Source organism: Bos taurus, chromosome 11 (assembly GCF_002263795.3).
Source record: "Bos taurus isolate L1 Dominette 01449 registration number 42190680 breed Hereford chromosome 11, ARS-UCD2.0, whole genome shotgun sequence".
NCBI lineage: Eukaryota > Metazoa > Chordata > Mammalia > Artiodactyla > Bovidae > Bos > Bos taurus.
Window position 1 is genome coordinate 86971217 of NC_037338.1, and position 15449 is coordinate 86986665.

The 15449-nt window shown below is 41.1% G+C and overlaps 1 protein-coding gene across 3 annotated transcripts in view; it reads left to right on the forward strand.

Moving 5' to 3' along the window:
- The first annotated feature begins 264 nt into the window (after positions 1–264).
- NOL10 (nucleolar protein 10) overlaps positions 265–15449 on the forward strand; it is an 89949-nt gene continuing 74764 nt past the window's right edge. Inside the window, exons 1-8 of one of the 3 annotated variants that reach the window (XM_024998630.2) lie at positions 265–457; positions 4851–4896; positions 7121–7219; positions 10221–10298; positions 11526–11563; positions 12596–12732; positions 13458–13523; positions 15055–15115. In XM_024998630.2, the coding sequence (XP_024854398.1) occupies positions 392–457; positions 4851–4896; positions 7121–7219; positions 10221–10298; positions 11526–11563; positions 12596–12732; positions 13458–13523; positions 15055–15115 (591 nt within the window). In that variant the 5' untranslated portion in view covers positions 265–391. 3 annotated transcript variants of the gene reach the window in all.

The following is a 15449-nucleotide window of genomic DNA, read 5'->3' on the forward strand; positions in this document are numbered from 1 at the left end:
CCCCATTCCCGAAGGCTTCCAGTCAGCCCGGCCAGCCACGCCCTCCGGGGTACCTCGACGCCTCGGCCCGGGCAGCGACCCTAAGAGCTTCCTGCGTCTCCCTGCCGTGAGGAGGGAGAGCGATTTCGGCCCTCCCCATCTTCACATGGCTCCCAGGACGCTGCCATCTCTCCGAAATCCTCACCGGATCCTCTCCCCTAATTCCGTCACTTCCGGAATCGGCCATTTCCCACCCCCCGCCCCAACTTCCCCGGCACCCGGAAGTGCGTAATCACCCAGCGCCGGCGCTGGCCGGTCCTCCGGGAGGCTGTCTTAAGTTTCTGATGCTCGCTTGCTCCGCGTGGAGAGGGTCCCGGACAGGAACGGGGATTGTTCCCTCCTCGGCGCCGCCATGCAGGTCTCCAGCCTCAACGAGGTGAAGATTTACAGTCTAAGCTGTGGCAAGTCCCTTCCCGAGGTGAGTCAGGTCGGGTCCTCCTCCTCGCGGATGCCCCTCTCTCCTCCGCTCCGTCCCTGGCGGTTTCTGCTGGCCCCGGTCCGGGGGAGGCTCAGAGGCGAGGGATGGTACCTGAGGAAGCTGATCGGTGCTGGGAGACGACGACCGCGCTGTTAGCGCGCCAGAAATTGGGCCTCGGGGTAATCAGGATGGATGAGTTTTTCTTGAACTATTTTGGGGGAAAGTTCTCTAGACAGAGGAAGTGTCCCTTTGGACTTGTATGGATGTTCAGAATCGCTGCTACAACCAAGGAGGAAAACGTGGACAGTTTGGTTGACAGATATTTCTCCCCCGTTTAAATGCCCCTCATCAGCTTCCCTGGTGGCTCAGACGGTGAAGGATATGCCTACAATGCGGGAGATCCAGGTTTGATCCCTGGGTCCGGAAGATCCCTTAGAGAAGGGAAGGGTAACCCACTCCAGTGTTGTTGTCTGAGGAATCCCACGAACTGAGGAACCTGGTGGGCTACAGTTCCTGGGGTCGCAAAAGAGCCGGATAGGACTGAGCGACTAACACTTTGACTTTTTTCAGCTGTTCTTGAAATTCTGTTATATGCCAAGTTCTAGAAATACAGCAGTGAAGGGAAATGCAGGCTTTGCAGCTGCAGAATTTATGACATGGACATATTTTTGAACCTTGCTGAAGTTAACTTAATATCATTGAGTCTTTAGACATCAAAACTGGAAGGGGCTTGGAAAGTCAGTGGTTCTCTTCCAATCTTTTCATGTTAGAAATATGCAAAGTTCCAGGGAGGGGAAAAGTGACTTGTCCAGGGGTCACACACCTAGGCTCTGACGCATCGATGTTATTTCTTAAGAGTGATGGTCAAGCCACTGTGGAAGCACTACCAGTGAGAAGAAAATTTGGCAGAAGGTCTTTTCCACTTGAGACTACTTGTTAGACATGGCCCTTCCTACATCCTGCTGTTGGTCTGAGTTCTGCCCTTGGGAATCAGAATCAATTTAGCTTTTTCTTGTGTCCGACCCTAAAAGGTTTGGAGCCAAGGATCAGTTTCGTCTCAGAATTCAGGTTAAATAATTCCTCCAGCTGTCACACAGCACGATCCCTCTCAGTTTGTTCTTTTCCTCCGTGCATTTCCTGGGACGTGAGTACGTGCAGGCAGCCCTGAGCTAAGTGTTGGGATACGTGACGAACCGGTCGGATATGGTTTCCTGTTGGAGAAAAAGGTAATAAGTAAGCAAATAGAACAACTTCAGATACTGATAAGTGCTTTGAATGCTGAGTGTCTATAAGAGAGCTATTGTGGATGAAGTGTTCAGAGAAAGTGGTTTGGACTAAAGCCTTGAGGGCAGTCTTCTCTACAAGAGGCAACCTTTGAGCAGAAACTTGGATAATGAAAAGGATGGAGTCTTGTGAAGATAAGGGGAAAGGAAGAGTTTTTTTGTGCTGAGAGAACAGGTGTCAATGACCCGCAATGGAATGCACTTGGCACATTGGAGACACAGAAGCATCACGGTGGTGGCTGTGGAATGCTCAGTGGGGTGGGAGAGTGGGGGCAGATGAGACTGAAGAGATGGGCCTTGTAGGCTCAGGTAGAAAGTTAGGGTTTTATTCTTAATGCCTATGGAAGCTATTGTTGGGTTTCAAACTGGCTACTCCGTGTCAGATTACTGCAGCTGGGGAGAGTAAGTGGGGATGAGTTAGATGGTCCAGCTGAGAGACTGATGGCTTGGGCTAGGATGGTAGCAAAGGAGATACTAAGACTTGGTGGGGTAAAGGAGGTGTTTTGGAGATAGGCTAGTGGCGCTTGCTAGTGGGTTGAATAGCGGTAGGGAGTTGAGGTGAAGGGAAGGAAAGAATCCATAGAGGACTCTTAGTGTTTGGATCTGAATGACTGGGGGCACGGTGTTGCTGATAGTTGAAATGGAGAATTGAGCACGTTGTGGGTCAGGGGGAAAGTAGTGGGCAAAAGAGATCAAGATTTTATTTCTTGATATTGAAGTTTTGACGTTCTAATAAACATCAGATGGAAATGTTGAGTAAACAGGTATGTGTATCCTGCCAATGGAATCTCTGAATCTTCTTTTAAAGTAAATCTGACTTATCAACAAATTGCCTATTTTGCTCTACCTACTTCAAATGTAAGATCCACTAGGGTTGTTTTTTTTTCTCCCCCCAGTGATGGCAGGGTGCCTGTCTAGTGGGAGATTTAGGTCATCAGCATCTCCGGAGCTCTTTTGCTGGGTTTCAGGTTAAATTATTTGGCATTGGTAAAGTGCCATTCTCTATTAGCAGTGATTTTATAGAACACAAAGAGGATGCCCGGAATCAGTGACAACTGTCAGGTTTTTGGTGAACTTTTAAAACTTAGACTGATTCATTCTTGTACCGGACAGACTCTGTCTAGTGTGCTGTCCTGGAGTGCTGTCAGTTTGTACAGAAACTCCAGCATGAATTGTCTTTCCTTCTTGTCATCCCTGTGGTACAGAATTTCTGGTCCTTTAAGGTCCCAGGCTCCCATTTAGAAGGCAGTCTCCATCCCCTTCTCTTTGCCCCATGGTCATGATGTATGAGCATCCCTCATAGCATGGGAATCATAGCATTGGGCTTCCCTCATAGCTCAGTTGGTAAAGAATCTGCCTGCAATGCAGGAGACCCCTGTTGGATTCCTGGGATGGGAAGATCCGCTAGAGAAGGGATAGGCTACCCACTTCAGTATTCTTGGGCTTCCCTGGTGACTCAGCTGGTAAAGAATCTTCAATGTGGGAGACCTGGGTTCAATCCCTGGGTCGGGAAGATACCCTGGAGAAGGGAAAGGCTACCCACTCCAATATTATGGACTGTATAGTCCATGGGGTCACAAAGAGTCAGACACGAATGAGAGACCTCACCTTCACTTTTCATGATGTATGAGACCAGCTGTTGAGTGAACTGGCCTCTTCTTGAGCATAACTTCTGAGAAGAGGAACCTGAATACCCTGTTAAAGGAGAAGCCCTGGTAATACACCTCTGTTTTGCTTGTCTTTTGTTGTTGTTTAGTTGCTCAGTTGTTTCCAACTCTTTGTAACCCTGTGGACAGCAGCCCACCAGTCTCCTCTGTCCATGGGATTTTCCAGAGCAAGAATGTGGGAATGGGTTGCCATTTCCTTCTCCAGGGGATCTTCCCGACCCAGGGATCGAACCCAAGTCTCCTGCATTGGCAGGTGGATTCTTTACCACTGAGCCACCAGGGAAGCCCTTTGCTTGCGTTAGTTTGATGTAAAAGAACATATCGAGTGCCCAGAAATACAGTTTAACATCACCTTTAGTTGAAACATTATTGCCTCAAATGAAATCAGAACAATATAATCACAAAGACTAGTATAAACCCACAAATCAGTGCTCTGAAGACAAAGGCAGGAGGAGAACTCTGGCTCGGACTCAGGCCCTTCAAAGAGTGACACGTGTTGCAGTGTCCACCCTTCCTCAGGTGTCACACATCACAGCGAGTGTCTTTAGGAGTGGGTCTGCGTGACCACAGAGCCCTAAAGATTATAATGTCCGGTGTCTAACATGGGCTCTACATTGGGTTTGTGCTTTTAGAAGTGGTATCTGTTAATCTTTCTCTTGGTTTTCTTTGATTTCTTGAGCATATGTTTTTTTAACCTTGTGATTATTGACATTTTGGGAGGGACAGTGCTTAGTGTACAGGCTGTCCTGTGCATTGTAGGAGGTTTGGCAGCATCCCTGACCTCTACCCACTAGATGCCAGGAGTGCCCACCCCGTCCCATTGTGCCAACCAAATACGCTTTAAGAATTGCCCCTAGTTGAAAATGGAGACTTTACTTTAAGGTAATTGTACTTTATGGTGCTTCATCATTGGACCTGTTCATGCAATGGGATTATATTGCTAGCTAAAATAAGGTATAGTAATTACAGAACAAAATGTGGTGTCTGTGAATATGAGTTTTAAAAGTATCATTTATTTATCATCAAGTCTCAGCTATTTATCTAGGTTTTTGTTTTGTAAAAAATATATTTATTTGAGACAGTTTCTCCATTTAATGTTTTGCTTTTTAAAATTTCACTTCAGGTGGTTCCATATATTAGTTATAACCCATACTATTTGAGGCTTACTCCTTTCTCTTAGGTTGATTAGATGAGCTAGTTTTCTCTTGTGTAAAAATATGGTGGTTCTTAAAATATATTGTCTAGTATAGGAAAATGCATACCAGGAAAAATCTGTATTCCAGGATGTAACAGTAGGGTTAGGATTACAGAGTATTTTCCTTTTCTATGTTACATATTTCTTTAAGTTTCAGTTTTTAAATATGAGCATGTATTATTTTTTGTAAGCAGAGAGACAGTTCAAGTAAATGTGTTTTAAAATGAAGTCTCTTCACTTTCTTTAAGTGGCTTTCTGACAGGAAGAAGAGGGCACTTCAGAAGAAAGATGTCGGTGAGTATAATTTATTATTTTTTTCCATTTCAGCCACATTTGTGATCCCTATTATAATGCTTTTACTCACGTATTATATTTAAGTGAAGGTTCAGAAAAACAGTGGAATTCGTGTGGTGGGAAATAAACATTCTTGCCCTTTCCCTTGAAGAAAACTTTTGTTGTGGTAAATACAGTCACCTGTGGGCCTGGGGTTTGATTTTCACCAACTCACACGGCAGTCAGTTAAGCCTCTTACTAGTTTCATGGATGATGGCAGAAGTCATAAGACTCCTAGGTCAGAGACAAGGACCCCTTGAGTCGTGTGGCACAGCAGATAGCCTGCACACCAGCGTTCTTCCATCACGTCCCTGCTCTGAGTCCCATGGGTGCACTCCGGGTGGCCCGTATGGGTGCTCCACATGCAGTAGGTTTGTGCTGCGGCTGAGGACACTGAATATAGGGGTCCACTGCCTTTAAAGTAAGCGGTAAGCCAGCTGGCTCTTTGTCTAGAGGAGACTCCCTCGTAAAGCTCCCCAGCTGCATAAATAATGCTGAGAAATGACTCAGGTTAACAGACTAGCCAGGGCCTTACAGTCTTGCCATACCCACTGAAGCAGTCCTAGAAGGTCTAGCTGTCCTAACTGTTCTGTAATCGCTTTATTTTCCAGCATATTAAAATCTTTTTCCGTTTGCTAAATCCATCTGTCAGTTTTTGAGATATAGAGACGTTGGACCTTTTTTTCTGAACAAAGTAGTTTTATATACAGGACATATAAACATGAACCCTGAAAGATCATTGTAGAAGATTTTGATTCTTTAAGTTATGACAGCAGGGAAGATAGGCTTGTAAGATCAGTTTTTAACTTAAATCATTTCAGACAGACTTTTATTAAATTTTCTCTGTTACAACTTGTCATGTATGAAAAATGATTAACTTACCATATATTTTGTTCAAGGTATTTTCTACAAATCAAAGACCTAAGATAATGAAGGGGGTTCTGGATGTGAGATAAATACCTCAAAGCAAGCATCTTGGAAAAGTAGGCTTTATATAGTATCTATAAAATTAGAAAATTAAGGACCTCCCTGGTGGTCTAGTGGTTAAGAATCCGCCTTGTAATGCAGAGAACGTGGGTTCGATCCCTGGTTCGGGAAGATCCCACATGCAGTGGAGCAACTAAGCCCCTTCGCCACAACTCTTGAGCACGTGCACCTAGAACCCGTTCTCCACAAGAGAAGTCACAGCAACGAGAAGCCTACACACTGCCCCTAGGGCGTAGCCCTCTCTCGCCACAACTATAGAAAGCTGTGCTCAGCAAGAAGACCCAGCGCAAACAAAAATGATAAATCATTTAATTTTTTTTATAATTAGAAAATTAAAACTTTAAATCAAAGGAAAAGAGCAATTGCTGCTCTCACAATGCTTACTGATTCTGATTTCTTCTGTTTCTCTCTTTGCCACTCCAGTGTTCAAGTGTGTAAGCAAACAGACTCAGATTATTTAGAGGAAAAATGTAGTTCACTGACTACTTTCTATCCCATCTCAAAACTATCCCTGTCTTCCAAGCTGTGTGGCCCACTCCTCCTTAGCTGGTTCGAATCTTAGGTTCAGGTTTAGTGACCGAGGCAATGAGGGGCCGGACAGTCATACGCGGTCCTTGCAGAGGGCACATACAGCAGCCAGCCAGAATCCACACCCCCTTGTGTTTGGGAACCTGTTTTTGAGAGTCCATCTTAGCGTTTTAACCCAGAGAGATTGCTGTAAGTCTTCTCTAGCCTGAATCCTATTGGCTGCAGATCAGTGCTGCCAAGGAGAGGCAAAAGGCAGCTTGGTACCAGTTTCTTATATAAATTTTTAAAGATTTTAAAGGTTTAAGCTTATTAAGCCATGATCCATGATAGAATAATAGTAGTGGTTTAATGTTTATTCTGTCCCCTTTAATCCGGGGCTTGAAACTGGATGCTTAATGGCGCTATTACGGACATTTCCCACCCCCCACCCCCAACCCCATTAACGGTGATACTCTTTGCTTTTTGAAAAGTACAAATAAAATGGTGTAGAAAAATAAGGCAGGAGCTGGGAGAACATCTTGCTGGTAGTGCGGCTGTGTTGGTGCCTTCCCAAGGCTGAGAGGCCCTGGGTTTTTGTTGTTTATAGGGACTGCTCCACACACTCTGTCTTCCTGCGACACAGAATAAGCATGTGGCCATTAAACCAGTTATGTATTTTCTTTCTTGGCAGATGTCCGTAGGAGAATTGAACTTATTCAGGATTTTGAAATGCCTACTGTTTGTACCACTATTAAGGTATCAAAAGATGGGCAGTATATTTTAGCAACTGGTAAGCATCATTTTTGTTATAATTTAACATATGTTTCATACCAGGAAATGCTTTAGAGGAAAAGGCAAAATTATTCTAATATTTTATTATTAAAAAATTTCAAACATACAGAAATACTGGAAAAATTGTACAGTGAACAGCCATTTACCTCTCACCTTGATGCTTCAATAGTTCGCTGTGTTTGCTTTATCGACTGTCTGTCTATCCATCTTTCTGCCATCCATCCATCCACCCTGTGTTTTGATGCTTTTCAGAGTTAAGTTGCAGATGTTAGTATCTTTCACCCCTAAATACCTCAGTGTGTATGTCAATAACTAGAGTTCAATATTTGTTTATGGCTTTTTTTTAAATTTGCGTAAGTAAATAATTTTGATGAGTTTGAACAAATGTATATACCTGTGTAGCCCAAACCCCCAGCAAGATCCAGAACTTTCCTTCCACCTAGAATATTCTCTTATGCTCCTCACAGTCAGTCCCTGCCCCCACTCATGTGTAGCCAGGCACCTCTCTGATTTACTTTTTCCCCACAGACAGATTTAGCCTGTTTTAAATAGACTCTTTTATATAAATGCAATCATGTACTATGTATTCTTTTTGTGTAAGACTTATTTCACCTAGGACTTTGTATTTCAGATTCATTCATGTCATTATATGTGTGAATAGTTCTTTTTTTGTTGCTGTTACCAAGTGATATTTCCTTCGAGGAATATGCCACACTTTGTTTATTCTTCAGTTGATGGACATCTGAGCTATTTTCATTCTTTGGCTATTATTGATAAAGCGTTATAAACCATCTCATACAAGTCTGTTTTGAGGACTTTGCTGGGTCATAGGGTAGGTGTGTATTTAGTTTGATGAGAACCTGCTAGGTATTTTTCCAGAGTAGTCAGATCATTTTATACTCCCGCCAACAAGGAGTGAGAGTCCCAGGAAAGATCATTTTTATCATAATGATTTTCTCTATCATGTACTAGTATTTCTTAGGCTACTAAGACCTGTGTTAGCAATAATTCATCAGTATGAAAAAGCCATAAAATATAGGGAACTTTAAATGCATTGTCCTTTACAGCAACATTACTCAACCATTTTTGGTTGTGATTTTGCTCCATATATTCTAGGTATTGTCCACTTACTTTTTATTGTTGTTTTTGTCTTAACATTCATCTATCTCTCTTTTCCAACCACTTTCTTCTTTGACAGCTTTTATACATCTCCATGCTGTTCTCTTTTGTTCTGTGTTGGTGGTTGTCTCATTACTAACACTATCCATGTGTTTCAGCCTCCAGTTCTATGTTCCGGATACAGACTACAATTGTAGATCATATATAACATATATGTTACGTAGAGAGTATGTATGTGTAGATATATTGTACTATAATGTGTGTGCTCAGTCACTCAGTCATGTCTGACTCTCTGACATTGTGGACTGGAGCCCCCCAGGCTCCTTGGTCCATGGGATTTCCCAGGCAAGAATACTGCAGTGGGTTGCCATTTCCTACTCCAGGGGATCTTCCTGACCCAGGGATCGAACCCTTATCTCTCACATCTCCTACATTGGAAGGTGGGTTCTTTACCACTAGTGCCACCTGAGAAGCCCATGCTATGCTATGTACTATTTTTAAGTGAGATCTTGGGCTTTGATCCATGTCAGAAAATACGGAACTACTTCATCGCTTTCTTTTAGAAGTATCCTCATTGGTTTATGAACTTCCCTGATGGTCCAGTGGTTAAGTCTGTGCTTCCACTGCATGGGGCATGAGTTTGATCCCAGCTTGGGAACTAATATCCCACATGCAGTAGGGCATGGCTAAGAAATTTTTAAATATAGAAATATCCTTACTGGTTTTAAAAATCAGTCTCTTCCTGATTGCAAATGTGATAATCTTATAAAAAATGTAACAAATACACAGGAGAAAACGTGAAAGACCCTAAAATTGTATTAGAATATACCAGGTGTCTCTGTGCTTATTCCTCCATCGTTTTTTTGTCCAGAGGACTAGCACTGTCACAGTCGGGTTTTACGGAAGCTGGATCGTATTAATATTACGAGCATCACCCTGCAGGGCTCACCTCTCTTGCTGCACTCACTCTGCGTTTCACTTCATGCTGTGTTTTGACAGTTTCCATGTCAGTGGTTACAGGTCTGTGTTATCCTCTTTATAAGTCGTATAATGATTTACCATCATTTACATAATTGTTTCCCTCTAGGTGGACGTTTAATTTGCTTTCGTCTTTTGGCCATTTGTAAATAATGCTTCAGTGAGCATTCTTCATGTGTTTGGTACACTTATGGGTGTGTTTCTGTAGAATAAATTTGTATAAATTGAAATAAAGACTTAACATGTAAGAATATCACATATTTTACAAATACTGCCAGATTGTCCTTCAAAGAATTTGTAACAATTTAAACTTGTCACTGTACTTTCCTGGTGGCTCAAACAGTAAAGAATATGCCTGCAGTGCAGAAGACCCAGGTTCGATCCCTGAGTTGGCAAGATCCCCTGGAAAAGGGAATGGCAATCCACTCTAGTATTCTTGCCTAGAGAATTCCATGGACAGAGGAGCCTGGTGGGCTACAGTCCATGGGATTGCAAAGAGTTGGACATGACTGAGCAACTAACACTTTCAAACTTTCACTTTCATGCTTGTTACCAAAGTATGAGTAGATTTTTTTTTAATATCCACCTAAATGCAAATATTAACCAATTTCTCATCTTGGCCATTTGATAGATAAAAACTAGTTTTTAAAAAACCTACTTTGTTAAAGTATTTGTGAAGTTTATTAGTTATTTGTATTTCATTTTCTGTGTCTTGCTTATTTATATCCTTTGCTCATTTTTCCCTTCACATGTTAGAAAGGGCTGCTTTAAATTCTTTTTGTTTGGTAAGCTTATAATTATCCTACTTAACCTCTAAACAAAAAGTATAATCAAATATTTGCAGGATATTGGTAATAAAAAGTATGTCCTTTAGGTTTTACATCCCATCGAATTTTTTATAGGAACATATAAACCTCGAGTTCGATGTTATGACACCTACCAATTATCCTTGAAGTTTGAAAGGTGTTTGGATTCAGAAGGTAAGAGATTATATTTGAATTCACGAAAATAGTTTTTATATTTGGGTACTTTTCTCCTTTTTAAGCTGGGCATTGCTTGTGTATTAGTTACAGTAAATGTGGCAGCTTTGAAAAGTTCATTTCATTACTCATAGCTCTGTTGGTGAAGTCCATGCAGGCTCGCCTGTGTTCTGTGCTCAGGACTGACCTCACGGTGTCAGCGGGATGGGACTCTTCCACAGGCCTTAGGCAGGATCTATCTTCAAACTTCCAGGTGGTTGGCAGAACGCAGTTTGCTGTGGTTGTTGGGCTGAGGTCCCGAGTGCTGCTGGTTGTGAGCCGGGGGGCCACACTCGGCTTCTGGAGGCCCCTGTGTGCCTCCTCACCTGGTCTCTGCCTCCTTCAAGCCAGCAGCAGTTCCTTGTGCCCTGAATCTGCCTCTTCTGCCTCCAGCTGGAGAAAACACTCACTGTTTTTAAAGGGCTTGGGAGAATTATAAATCTCAGCTTTGCCATAAAATGTGATGTACTCACAAGAGTGGTGTCTCCTCATGTTGACAGGGTCCACCCACACTCTCCAGAGCAGGGGACTGTACCCGGGGGAAGGTCAGTGGGGTCGTTCTTAGAATTCTGCCTGGTACGAGGGGCAGGTTGAGATGGGAAAGTTCATCTCCAACATGGAGATGGCCCCATGTTTGAGGTGAGGGAAAAGACCTTAATGGAATTTGTATTCTCCTAACTTGTTTCACTCTTTTATTTTAAAAAAAGCAATACAAACTCCATGTGCTGCTAATAGTAACTGTTTTCACTCTTCAGTTTTGTTAACAGGTATGCTATGAATGAGTAAAAAGTTACTCTTACCTTTTTTCAAGCAAACATTTTTGAGCTTTTAATGTTTGTTATTTTACTTTGAACATCTCAGAAAAACTGTGGCAAAATTTATGAATCATTATATTTTGTGAATTTATTATCTAATTTGCTTCAGTTCTGTAGAAAATGTAGCTGATCTGTACTAAGAAACTATAAAATGTTTAACTTTCCACTTGGTGTTTTTTTTTTTCCCCCCACTTGGTGTTTTGAGGGCAATATAGTATGACATCTTTGTTCTTGTTTTATGTAGATGGCAAAAAAGGAAGCAAAACCCAGCATTTGTGTATAATATTTGTATTGAATTAGAATCTGCATCAATTGTATATTTTTATTAAAAATATTGATAATTATATTTTTCTTACTACTTCTTATTTTTCAGTTGTCACCTTTGAAACTTTGTCTGATGACTATTCAAAGGTATGTTTTATAGCATTGGTTTGTACTGCCTGTGCTCAAGAAATGAATGAGTGGAGTTTATTTCTATGATAAGTGTTTTTATGGTATTTCCATTGTTAAATTTAAAGTAGCTATGCAGTAAAATAAGACCTATTCTTTGCTATTAATATCTGTTTAGTTTGTCTTGTGAATGTGACAACAGGGATGGAGATAGTCTTTGGCAAGTCTAGTATCAAAATAAGTTTTCCATAGCATGTATGAATAAGATGTGACCTATATTTTTAAGAATTGGTAGCTGTCATCTTTTTAGACCGTCTTATATCCTAGATGTGTGATTTTCATTATTGCATTTAAAGTAGTACTGTTTGCCGGGTTGCTTTCAGTTTCTTATTCATATGTGAAAAGCACAATAGCAGGTTGTTTGTTTACTATTCTTAACTGTGCAAGTAAGTGGTTGTGGTATACACTGAAGCAGTTCAAGACACAGCTTATATGTTTACATTCGCTTTTTTAAATTTTTGGTGCCATTAATGCATCTTTCAGCTCTGTGGTCATTTTCAGCAGTTACAGGATTGTCAGTAGAAGTGCCTTATTAAATTCAAAATGAAAAATTTTTAGTGATGTCAGGTGTTACTGTGAAGGAAAATCGAAATTTCAGAGCTGGTGTGTTTCATATATAGTCTTCAGTTCTGGCAACTATGGAATACAGTTTCCATAGCCTGTGGTAGCTATTTATCATATGTTTCGGAATATTCAATTTTATGATAAATTTTCTCTAGATACTGATAAGTTTGCTTGTAAGTCTTTCAGTTACAAGGTAAAGTTTGCCAAAAAACCTGTCTAGAATGCAGGAAGGCATTAAGTAACTAATGGAGAGGTTGATTCGTAACCTATTTCTTAGCCTTGATGGTAAGTTGTGTTTATACACGTGTGTTTACAGAGAGCAAGAAAAGACAAAATGAGAGTTTTTCTTGCTTTGCTAGTTTCAGAGATGATGAAATAAGCACTTTATGTAGAAATCTAAGCAAACTAATTTTCTTGTTTCATTTTCAGATTGTCTTCCTGCATAATGATAGATACATCGAATTTCATTCACAGTCAGGTTTCTACTACAAAACCAGAATACCGAAGTTCGGGCGAGACTTCTCTTACCACTACCCGTCCTGCGACTTGTACTTCGTTGGCGCAAGGTACGGGGTCTCATCACCCTTTGTTTTCTCCTTTCCAGATTCCCAAACGGTTTCTGTTCTTAATATGGAGGAGAGGGATTAAAAGAAGGATAAGACATTATCCCTGCCTTCTGGCTGCTCAAAGGGTGTAGTTCCAAAGTGACTGGCTCATTTAAGGGTCACATCCTTGACTTTCATTGGCATGGGGCTCTAAATCTAGAGACATGGTAACCCAGTGGGGCGACGGTGGTGGGAAATCAGTATCTTAGCCCCACTGCATGCGTTGTAAAGCATTTTATTCTTAGATGCTACCTTCTTTATGATTATCCATTTTAGAAAATTGAGAAAACATGAAAAAGAATAAAGAAGAGAAAAGTCACCTATTCTATAATTATGCCATGCAGAGGAAGCCCTTACTAGTATATTACTGTTATTTCATTGTAGTCTTGTTCTTATATACACTTACAGATGCATTTTGGATCTCGTATTCTCCTGTTATTTGTAAATAATATTCTACTTAACAACTTCATAATTTTTCCTTGGCACATAGATGGTTGAAATCACTCTTATGCATGAACAAATTTACAAATAAGGTGATTATCTTTTAGGTTTAGAGTACATTTTTGTATCAGTGTTACAAAGGGAAGCAATGCCTTATGACAGATATATGTTTCTAAAAACTTATCCTTACTTGAAGAAAAGTTCCTTTAGTTTACTGGATTTTTAACTCTTTTATTATTTGGCAGCTCTGAAGTTTATAGATTAAACTTGGAACAAGGACGGTACCTGAATCCTCTACAGACTGATGCTGCGTGAGTGTTGTTATAAGAATCCTGCTGTATTTATTTCTGCCAGGAGGTGGAGCCAGACTCCCAATTTGTTGTCCCATAGCCTGTGTTGCATTTAATCAGAGCTCTCTGGGCAGCTTAGGTAAAAGAGTAACATTAAATTTTCTCCTACACACAAAAAAAATCGCTGAAAGACCTAGTGATGTCTTAAAATTTAAAAAAAAAATTTTTTTTTTTTATCTACCCGAAAAGGTTTTAACTCAGCCCAGAAATTCAGTTATTGTTTTTTGCTGTGTTCTTTAAATTTTCATTCATGATTTAATTTTCTGATATTTTCTCTTGTAGGGAAATTTTTTTTTTTTTGGTAGGGAAATTTTGAATTAACTCAAGAGTACCATTTTTTTAAATTTTATTTTTTATGTTTTTGCTAGTGGACATTTATTTTTTCATGTTTTCTTTTTATCATGTGTTATAGTCTTTTGTTTTATTCATAGAGAAATATTTTAGGAATGAATCTGTCATAATATTAATGCTGAGTAGTAGCAACAGCAACACAGTAGTGAATGCGCTTACTATGTACCAGGCTATATTCAGGATTTTATATATATTCACTCATTTGAAGCTTACAGCAAAGTTTTACAGTATAGGTACTATTATCACCACCATTTTACAAATAGTACAGCTGAGACTCAGAGAGGGTAAGTAGCTTGTTTAAGGTCACACAGCTAGTATGGAGTGGAAGCTGGATTACTTCTCATCTAGGTATATAAAGAGCTTGCTAGAATTTCCTTATTGCTTTGAAAGGGATTTTTAAAGGTTGGATGAACAGGTAATGATAAAAACCAGTAAACTCTCGTTATCTTTTTTTTTTTTTTCACATTGGTTTGAAGTACCGATTTTATTTTCTTAAATTGTAACACCATGGTGCATCCTTGAATAATAAAAGAGTTATCTGCTCTTTACTTCCAGAATTTCCTGTTTATAATAGCAACATATTTATTGAGTGTCTTATAAACGCTAGACACTGTGCTGAGCATTTTATAGTTTTTTCATTTAATCCTCATGATGACCATATGAAGTTGGTGAACACCGTTTTGCAGAGAAAAGAAAATTCAAGCCTAGCACGGTGGACTCAACAGGCTGGTCAAGCCTCCAGATTGGTGTTTGATAGCCTGTGTTATTTTGCTTTGGGGGAAGATTATTGAGAAATTTGTTCCTGTGGCAGTAGGATAGTGGTTTTGAAGCGCGCCCTTCCGTGTCTCACCCCTTGGCAGGTAGAGTGTCACCCCGCGGTCTGACAATCCAGGGCGAGCCCTTCGGTGTCTCACCCCCTGGCAGGTAGAGTGTCACCCCGCAGTCTGAAACTTCAGGGCCCTTGTGCCCAGCACTGGGCCTTGTGCTGCCTCGGTGCTTTTCATATGCAGATGATCGAGAACCTGCTGGCTGCCGCCTTCTCCATGGCAGTGGGTTCCTGTTTGTTTAGGAAGTTTAGGGGCGTGTCCCTCCCCCTAAAGCAGATGCTAAAACTCTCTCCCTTATCACTTTACTGTTTTAGGGAGAATAATGTTTGTGACATAAATTCAGTGCATGGCTTATTTGCCACAGGAACGATAGAGGTAAGCATACATTGACTTCATTTTGAAAAACATTTGCCCTGCATTTGCTAACAGAGTTTCATGTAAAGACAGGGTTACTTGGTTCCTAAGAGCAGGGTGCTGATGGTGAGACAAGCCCCTGGTTTGCTTTTCATGTGAATGGTGGGTCATGTTCCTGGGAGACACAGCTGTGCTCTTGCTGCAGACTGTGCCGCTTGGGGCTGCATTTGGCCTTGGGGGTGGGGGGCCGTCATCACTGAGGGTGAAGTTGATAGTCCCCAGCTCGTGTGGCAACCACTCTTGCTCTTCAGCAGCTCTCTGCTCCTTGTTAGTTTTATGACTGTATTCCTTTCCC